At 38.9% G+C, this 9,922-nt stretch overlaps 2 protein-coding genes across 5 annotated transcripts in view; one reads left to right on the top strand and one right to left on the bottom strand.

The window, feature by feature from the left end:
- Positions 1–9,922, top strand: part of ST6GAL2 (ST6 beta-galactoside alpha-2,6-sialyltransferase 2) — a 210,316-nt gene that overhangs the window by 181,577 nt on the left and 18,817 nt on the right. The window lies entirely within an intron of this gene.
- LOC308059706 (pinopsin-like) overlaps positions 8,119–9,922 on the bottom strand; it is a gene marked incomplete at its 3' end in the record, with an annotated part of 88,915 nt that continues 87,111 nt past the window's right edge. For both annotated transcript variants that reach the window (XM_080377467.1, XM_080377468.1), the window contains exon 5: positions 8,119–8,346. In XM_080377467.1, the coding sequence (XP_080233593.1) occupies positions 8,119–8,346 (228 nt within the window). The remainder of the gene's footprint in view (positions 8,347–9,922) is intronic.

The raw sequence follows: 9,922 nt of genomic DNA on the forward strand, positions 1-9,922 counted from the left end.
TTCATTAGAGTAACTTATTGCAAGTCTGTGTGCAATGCTGTGCAATTAGAACAAATGCAGGCTCTGTGCAAGGACATAGTTTGTCCATATTTACACCAGCAGAAGGTCAGGCAGCTCTCTGTGAGCTGCAGCTACTTGTGGAAGAAGAGCAGTAGTTCCTCAAATCATTGTTGCTGCCAGTAGCATGGAAAAGGTAAAAAAAAAAAAAAAAAAATCTAGATCAAGTGAAGCATTTTGTTTCAAGCTATTTAACTCTTTATAGCCCCAGTTTACAAAATTGGATAAGTGTATAAATTAAAACATGAAAACATCAGACTTGCCTTTCAGGAATGTCAGGAGTGTTTTAGGGTAGCAGTAGCCTGTTTCTTCAGTAATTACATTTTTCACCTGACAATTGTATCTATTTCTGCTGCTTAGCAGAATTTATAAGAAACAGAGTCTTCCGAAAGGGAGGATGCTTCGTGGAACTGCAGCAGTGAGTCAGCATCCTTCAGCAGTGATTGATGTCAGGGAAATCTTTTAACATTGTTATAATAGCTGTATTAAAGTACTTATTTCACAATATTATTAATTTTTCTCTCTTGCAAAAGGGGCGAGTGGGTCGTTTGTGGGGAAGAGGTAGTCTCACATGCTGTGACTTCAGGGGAATGAGAGAGTGAGAAGAGGTAGGACCTTTTCCTGTTTGCTCCACTGCATGGGAGCTAGGGAGGAAAACACATTTTGCACTTCCTTTGGGGTATGGGATACCCTGTCTTGGCATAACTCTCTCCTGGAGCCCCTGGCTCCCCAAAACCCTGTGTACATTAGCTCTGCACCAGCATGTTGCTGATGAGAGGCAACAGCACTGTGATATCTGGTGGCTGGGGCAAAGGAATGTCCCAGCTGTAGAGGAGTGGAGAGGAGAGGATGGGGAGAGAAGTGTGGCACAGAGCAGGATTGCTTGTGCTCTACAGGTTGTGTACAAACTGAGGCACAAGTCTTGAATGCTTTAGTAATACCGCATTTTGTGTACATTCACATACAGTTTGAAACATTTTAAACATGTCAGTGCTTCCAGCCACTTCTAAAATGGTTACACACAGCACGCATACACTATGGAGGTCTAAAACCAGGTCAGATGAATACTACCCAACATAGACGAGCTTCCTTTAAGAACAGAGTTTCTCTGTTCTGCTCCATCTGGTTCTAAACTGTAGATGTTGCTGTCTTTGGTTTTCGTTTAAGTAGCATGTCAGCTCACGGCATCCCATCCGTCACTGGTGCCAGGCTGCACCTTAACAACCTGCACACACAGACCCACATCTGACCACAGTCTTTTCGGCTAAATTTGTTATCACTTTGACATTGTTTTCTATCCAACCTGTTGATGGGTGTAAATTCAGGACATTGCTGAAAGTAGGCTGAACTCGTTGCCTTCCAGGTTGCATCCCGTTTGTTAGGTGTTACTTCTGGAGGTGTAATGTCTAGGAAGGATTAACTTGGTACAGACAAGTGTCACCTCTTCACTTCCTGTAATACAGTTTTCACTGTGAAATATGAACAGTCTTCCTCCCCATTTTCTGAACATATGAAAGCTCAGGTTTTAGTTGAGGCTGATAATGAATAAATTGCCTGTCTCTGTTTTTACCATTCTGCTATAAGAAAACTGTTTCTATAACTTCCTTGGAAGAATGTGTAAACAATCTAGTTCTGACCTTACATTTTTGTCACCTGAAGACCAAGACTGTAACTGCTTCCTTGAGTTTCTCAAGAGCAGCATTCCGTGTGCATTGGAAGGGATGGTACATTAGCATTTGGAAAGTTTGAAGGCTTTTTAATAATGTCTAGGTTATAGACAAGCTTTTCTATAAAGATTTTGCTTCTGTCTGTTGTTTACTAACTGGATTTTCTATTAATTCCTACTTACTATAGTCTGTCAGTACATTTTGTTAGCTTACCTCTTAAGAGGTGATTTTACTTGAAATCCACATTTATATACCCTTATATACTCAGCAGCTTATATCTTTTTAAAAAGCTATATAAAAGCTCTTACTGTCATTTTATTTTTTTACTCCCAAATCAAAACATGACCTGTGTAGATTTTTACATTTTACGTTGTCTGTGTAGGTGGTAATCTGCCATGTGTTGTAGCTTTTAAGTGTCACATATGAACCACTAAACGCAAAATTATAATTAAGCCCAGATTACTTTATTGTTGCTAGAAAGAAAGACTCGTTGAGGCTTTACAGTTGACATTACAGATTTAAGTTATGCATCGTTAATAGTTGATAACGTTATTTTAATCTTCATTTGCATGCATCGAGACAATAGCACAAGCAAGACTATCATTATACTGCGACATCAGCAGATCATTGTATGACTAAGAACTGAAATTTAAAATGGCTTCAGAGAGCATGTTGAGTAGAAGGAAGCAGCTGATCTCCAGCTCTGCTTACAAAAAATACGCTTGGATGAACTGAAAGAAACAATTTGACATACCAAGAGTTGCCTTTATTACTGTTACTTACTCTGCGGTTCGCCAGCAGTTGGTAAAGGAACAGAATAGTGCTTACTCTTTCCAGCCCAACTTTGTTCAAGTATTATCACACAAATAAATAATACCTCCAAAGACATAAGCTTTAAATTCTTCTTGCTCTAATAAAAAGCACTCTAAAATTTGAGCATCTCCAACTTCCAGAAATACAGAGATAAAAGAGCAAACTCTTCTCTTACAGCACCCCAGATCACTCAAAAATCTTTACTATCGTAGTGTATCACCCAGATTTGAATAATACATTTAAAATTATATGATATTACTGGCCAGCATTTTCCAGTCTACGCTCATATTACAGAATATATTATTGGGATTAACATATAGCTTTTTGCGTTCAACATTAAGTGATAAATATGTCATTTTATAGGTCCACTATATAATGTGAGTTCTGTACATCAAAGATGACAAGTATTGCACAATTTATTAGGCTTAGGCACAGGGCCATTTGGTGACAGTTGCATTTCTTTATTATCTGGTTTTCTTGTGGTTGGTATTTGTCATAGTTCATGAACTAAACAGGTAAAAGAAAAAAAATTTAGAAATACAGTATTTTAAAAGGCAGAACTACTTTTACTATCTGTTCCAAAGAACAACTGAGGCAGATTTGGCCCAGTTTCAAGGGGTGACAGATTTTCTTGTGGGACCTGAAATGCAATCAGGAGAGACTATAGTAGACTGACACATAGAAGACTGTACATTCTAAATGCTTTATGATTATTCATAATGCTTTCAAGTGCACTGATTATCAAACATAAACTTACTAGTGTGTCTGGCTAAATTGTTTTCTGTAACTAAATTTGTGGTGTGTGTGAAATGAGACACATTATGAGTATAATAATCACATTATATGTATTTAAATGTTTTCAGTATCTCTTACATTTTGTTGAAATGAAGCTGAGTTCTTGCTGAATGTTTGAATTACACTTATTATTCTAGATGCTTTCATACAGAATCTGTTGTATTCAGGTATATTAAACTATATTTTATTTACTTGCAAACTAGAGAACATTATTTTTAAATTAGTGTGCTAACCGCAAAGCCTAATTGTACTGTACAAGGGATGCATGCTGGAAATTCAAAACCTCTTGAGTCATTACAATTGCAAAGAACAAGTTGAAAAACATTTTCTCCTTTTGATTAGAATCCAAATTATATGTTCATTTGTATAAATCATCAATGCAAGGAATTTAATTTTAATTTAATTCTGAGTTAAATATTTTCAGAGCAGATTGTAAAAGCTCAGGAGTTTATTTGTGCCAATTGGACTGAGTTTAAGCCATACCCAACATTCCCTGACACCATAGTTATCTGCCAAATAAGGGGAAAAAGTAACACATCTTTCTAAGGATTCTGCAATACTAATATTTTGAATATTTATATTCAAATATATATTCACATATATAATAAATATTATAAATAATGTTTATAGTATTTGAATATAATATTTTAAAATATATAATATTTTATTAGCATCTAATATTCTACTGTTATAACAAACTTGCAGGTTGACTGTTTCTCTAACAGCCACATCATTTCTTTGGGAAAATATTTTTAAAAGAATATTCTATGCTCACAATCCTTTTGGTTTTGTTTTGGTTTTTTTTGTCCAGTGTGGTATCCAGGAACATTGCCATTCACCTATAAAACATTCATAAAGCACAGATTTGAATGATCTACTATAAAACAACTTTTCTGCACACAGGCAGAATTATTTTACATTTTTCCATTTTCATAGTTGTAATCCAAATGGGACTTTCAAAAATCCAGCAAGGGTATTAGAATTAGAGTGGCCTATGCAGAAACATTTTCAGCTGTGATTTTGAGTGTATGGTTGCACCAGTCATAGTTGCCAAAGCTAAAATCATGCCAGATATCATGACTTTTTCATTGCTGTGAAATTTAGATTGGATATTTAAGCTTAAAAGTTTTAAAGGTTAAACATCAGATCTGGAAGAGACCAAGTCTGATGGTCATTTTCACATGGGCTTGCTGGTTTCAGAGTCATGCCTACAGTATGAGTTGTGCATGCTTCAGTAAACTTCTGGAAAGATTCAACAGCTCCATTCCCATCCTCGGAGTTATGCAGTACTGGGCTGGACAGGCCTGCAAGCGACCTGGTCTGACTTCAGAGTTGTCCCTGCTCTGAGGGGACTCTGAACTGCCCGTACAATTCCCTCCAGACCCCCTCCACAGATCTCACGGCAATGTCATGACTCAGACAAATGGCAACATTTCTGCTGGTTTGTAGTGGAGTTTAATGGGTTCTTGACCAGATTCCCTAGGCACAATAATAATACTGCTACTACTAGATTAATCCAATTAATCTAGTTAACCTAGTTTTTACAAGCTTTTTTAGGGCCCACTAATGAAAAGCAGACTTTGTGCTGTGCCCCATGGACTTCTCTCGGCATTCTTTCTAAGGAGTACTTCACCCTTTATTGATGTTTGCATGCTATAGATAGCCTATAGGCTTTCCCTTTCACTTTGTAGTTTTTCTTAAGCTGTGCATGTCCTCTTGCCTTCCCTAAATACTTTGTAATTCACTGCCTTCACTCCTATTCCTGTAACTTAATCCTTATGAGTGTAAAAAACCAACCAAACAACAACCATCTCCTCTCAGCTTAATCCTTGCACGTAAAATTTACTTCTCTTTATGGTCCATGGCTAAGTCAGTCGGAGAACAGGACTCATGACACCTAGCTTTAGCTATCTCCAGTGCAGGTACGTATTTGTGTTAGTCAGCCTCAGACTTAGTAGAGAAAAAAATAGGCACCTCTTAAGACCTGTGTTCCCTTCTACATGTGAAATTTTCGTCCCGTACTGGGAGTGCAGGTAGAACTTACGCAGTACAGGTATCGATGCAGCCGCTCAGGCTTTCTCTACAGTCAACAGAAAGAAACAGGAACTTTTGGGGTATGACTTGTATGATCCGGTTTTAAATGTCTACTCTGGGATAGGTAGACATGTACGGCTTCCTAAAGGTGCCCACTTTCTTGTACTGACAGCATAGGAGCCTGTGATACCTATCTCAGGTGTGGGTAACTGCACCAGTGGGCACATTTGGTCAGATGAATTACACCTTGTTTTCCTTTCTTCTCACAGTGCTCCTGGAATAGCCAATTATTTTTTTACAAAGCTCCAAAAGCTTCTAACCTAGGAGAGTGGAGGAGAAGGTGCCTGATAGCAAGAGCCAGACTCGTACTTTCAGTTTCTGCCTAGTCACTAGAGAGGAACACTTACTGGGAACAATTCATCCCATCCTAAAGTAGGCATCTAAAATAAGTCAGATGAATTGTGCCCTAGAAATGCCCATCTCCTGCATTGTCTATAAAGAGTGCATGAGACCAGCTAGGTCAGAGATGGGCATGAACATCTCAGCAAGATTAATTCTGTCCAGACTATAAAGTGCTGGGACAATGACCATCTCATCATGCTCATTAATGTCTCCTTAGGTCATGTGTAAGCCAATCTGCTGTTTTATAAGTAGTAATTGTGCATTGACTGGAAACTAACTTAAGGACTGTGAGCAAAGACAAATATTGAAGTGTATCATATGGAAATTCTTCACCCTACAGGCTATCAAACAATGTAGTTTTCATTCATACCGATGCTGATGATCAAGGAGAAGTGCTGAGATGTGAAACAAATTTGCAGATAATATTGAATTGGGCAGTGATGTGAAAAGTACATGGCCAAAATAAGTAGATAGGCATGTACTCTGCAGGCAATACAGGGAAAGGAACTAAACAAGTGACACTTGGAAACTACAGGTTAATACATGCGGGAGGAAACATGAAGAGATTCAGCCGCAGAAGAGAAACCTGGGAAGCGATAATACAGAAAGAGCCGTGTAAAGATAACAAATGGGAAACAATGTAGGACGACTCAGAGTAGACTGGCAAGCAAAACAGGTTAACGGAAGCGAGATCAAGTCAGTAAGCAGTCAGGTGCATACCTTTTTTTTATCTTTGAGATTGCATCCAAAGCATGAAGCTTCAATTGTAACGTAACAAATATTCTGGGGATCATGTAAGTGCCAAAAAGCTACTGGTAGTTTCAAAAAAATGTTAAGATCAGTGAAGGTAACTGGAGGAGAGAAGGGAAGATGGAAAAACTGAGTTGTGAGGTAGATGAAAATACAGACAGCTTGGCACACTTGTACTTGCTGGATACTGATGTCAGTAACTCACTGCAATGTTAATACCAAGCAAATAGAGAAACTAAGTGAAAGAGTGATGCTATAAAATATGGGCCGGAACATGAGACCCGTAGCCCAGGGAGATCCGTTGGCAGCCCTATTCTAGGGACTTAAGAAAAACAAGCCAGACATGGCATTAGAAAGTAAATAGTATAAAAACTGGATATATCCTAATCCATGGACTGGTTTAAATGTCCTCATGGTCTAAACTGTTGCTGTTCTTTTAAAGATGCTCCAAATAATGTTTTTTGTAAACTTACATGGCAGTAATAGCTCTACAACACTAGGGCTGTCCCCTGTGGAGGGGCATTCACATCCTCTAATGCACAAGACAGAAATGAACCCATTTTTTCCCTATTTTAGTGAGGACTGTGTTCATACAAAGAAAACAGCTTATTTTCCAAAAAGACTTTTTTTTTTTGCCCTCTCCCCTTTTTTTAATAATACTATACTACCTTCTGTTTTTGAATGAAACAGCAGGAGCATATAATTCCAAGGGACAGCCTGGGGGCTGCGGAGGGATCTACCTCCTCATGTTCATGTAGACTGAGTGTGTAATCCTACATGCCCAGGGATCTCACCCATAGGTGGTTGGGATGGGAGCGATGGTTGTACTGCACTGTTGGTCTCTTTGTCTGTAGTGTTAGGGATGCTAAAGGACAAAAAGTCTGGCACTGACCATGGGTTTTCCCCAGAGTAGTGTTTGAGCATTTGACACATGCACCGGGTCTGGAAGTCTCTGGAGCACTCCCGTTTCCACCAGTACAGGTAAGCCTTTAGCCCAAGGCCGCCTCTGTATGTGGTAATCTCTAGTCATCGTTCAAGCTCATCTTTCAGTTTGTTGACCCTAGACTTCAACACAAAGATGTGCTGTAAATTAGCTGTTACCACTCAGAAACTAGCCTGTTAAGTCACTGTCTTTCCTCCCGTGAAACATTATTGCCTAGCATGAGCAAAAGCTTGAGTGGACTATCAAAAAATAAGTTATTTATGAGCAACCTAATCTGAAATCACAAGACAATGACTGGATGGACAAGACAGGAAAGGCAAGAAGCTAAACTAGATTGCCCAGCGTGCCTTTTAGATTGATTCTGGAGGACGTTGATCTCCCTAACACTCTACCGCTTCTAAGTGCTCCATTAACTAATTTACAGGAAAGTCAATGATAATGCTTAAAATTTTGTCATTATTGAACCGTACCTGCAGTGATGTGGCCATCTTTACTGTTATTAAGGAAATTATGAGAGTCCCAATTTTTGTTCTTGACAGTTTTCCTATTCCACAAATGGCAACTTCCTTTGTTAATTTTAAGGTTAGCTGAGTAATATGGCAGTGAAATGAAACACACTCCAGTTAAGGCTTGTACTTTCCATCAGGGCCAGTTTTCCTAAGACATTGGTGCTGCAGCTTTTGAAACTGGCTCCAGGCTTGGTTCGGGGTGCAGGAGAGAAGTCACTTTACTGTCTTTTTCTGGACGTGGTTCATTATTGCACACGTTCCCACCATCCGTCCTCTGATTCAGCTGGATAACGGTTACCTTGGAGTGACAGGTGTGCTCTCCATCAGTGGAGGAGGGACGCTGGCAGTGGAAAAGCTGACGAAAGCATTTGTAAAACTGAAACAACAAACAAACAATTCTAGACATAGTTGCTAGGCAGGCTGAAGTTTAGAGCATCTCTGTAACAGCTTGGAGGCAGGGAAACATGGTTTATTAAGCTCACACTTTTTGCTCAAATAGGGATTAAGTATTTTTTCACTGTGAATCTGTGTTTCTTGCTGCTTGAGACTAAAGTTCACTTAAATTTGTGGACTTTTCCTTAGAAACTGATATGCTTAGCTTTTCTGAGACCATAGACTGTAGAGTGTAAAGCTGTAGAACAATCTAAAACATTTTCAGAACCTTTCATTTATGCTAAAAGAAGATTTAATCACAGAAGTAATTGGTTTTCAGTTACTTCACACATCAGGCAGGGAAAAATCATTTTGATAATCTAATGATACACAGCAGGGAGAACATAAGGTTCTTTTCATTAGCAAGCCATTGAAATCTCTGTGTTCCCGAACTGCAAACTAAACTTCAGAAAATGGCTTTGCTTAATTAATGAACCAAACTAATTTTTTATGTTAATACATTTCACTTGTGAGAGCTACCCAAAACACCTTTGATGCTTTATGATTCTATAGCTGTTGTATAGAAAAAAACAATTCCATCAGATCTCATTTGTAAGTGCAAAGTGAGCAGAATTATACAGCTGTCTCCTCTGAGAACTGACAGTCATTTTCAACGGGTAGGGATACCAGCAGCGCAACAAGTACTTCCACACATTTTCTACATATTTTTAAGTGAAACAGAAAAAGGCTCCCAGAAGCTGTGATTGATGTGAAAAGTATTGCAGTTGATTAATATGTGGTATTAGTCCCTTTGAAAATGTTGCAGCTGCAACAGCAAGATTTCTCATTTTAAAGCTACAAAGGCCTTCTGTTAGTATGGTTTTACAGTTGTGCTGCAGGAAAACAAAGGTTGCATAAGCCCACCTATCTTCCTCCTGAATCTGTCCTGGTCTCATTTTGATCTTGAGCATGGGATAAGGGGATTAACAGCATCTTAAGATCAAAGTGAAACTTTGCCTGGCTTTAAACAGGAAATTAATTTCCACATGGCCTTTTTTAGCCTCTGTTGATATTGCAAATGATAGTCTGCCATTGACATGTGGCAGGAAAAAATGGGTTGCTATTTTGTGGGTTCCTCCTTGCCGAGCAGGAGGTGGTCAGGGGCTTTTCCTCATAACAGCACTGCTCTAGGAAGAAATCCACCTTCCTCAGCCTCTCCTTGTGAAACTCTTCACCAAGCTCTCAGAAGCTGTGGAGTTTTGTGCCACCGCTACATGGCTGATGTTTCTTTATATGCCCTTCTGCATGTATTAGGCTGCCTTCTTGGTGTTGTCTTCCTGGAGAAGCAAGTGGATGGGAAAAGTGGAATTCATTCAATTCCAGACTAAGAAAGACCAACATTGTAATATGGTAGAGATGTTTCAAGGAGTACATTGATGCCCTAACATTGCCAATGATCTGAATGAACCACCCAAAAGTTGTCAAGGGAAGAAACATGGGTGACACTGGCCCATCTCTCTGTTCTTGTTTCCCTTTGCCATGGTGTACAAAAACGTAATGGGAGATCAATCAGATTCTTC

This window comes from Falco punctatus, assembly GCF_963210335.1.
Source record: "Falco punctatus genome assembly, chromosome: 2".
Lineage (NCBI taxonomy): Eukaryota > Metazoa > Chordata > Aves > Falconiformes > Falconidae > Falco > Falco punctatus.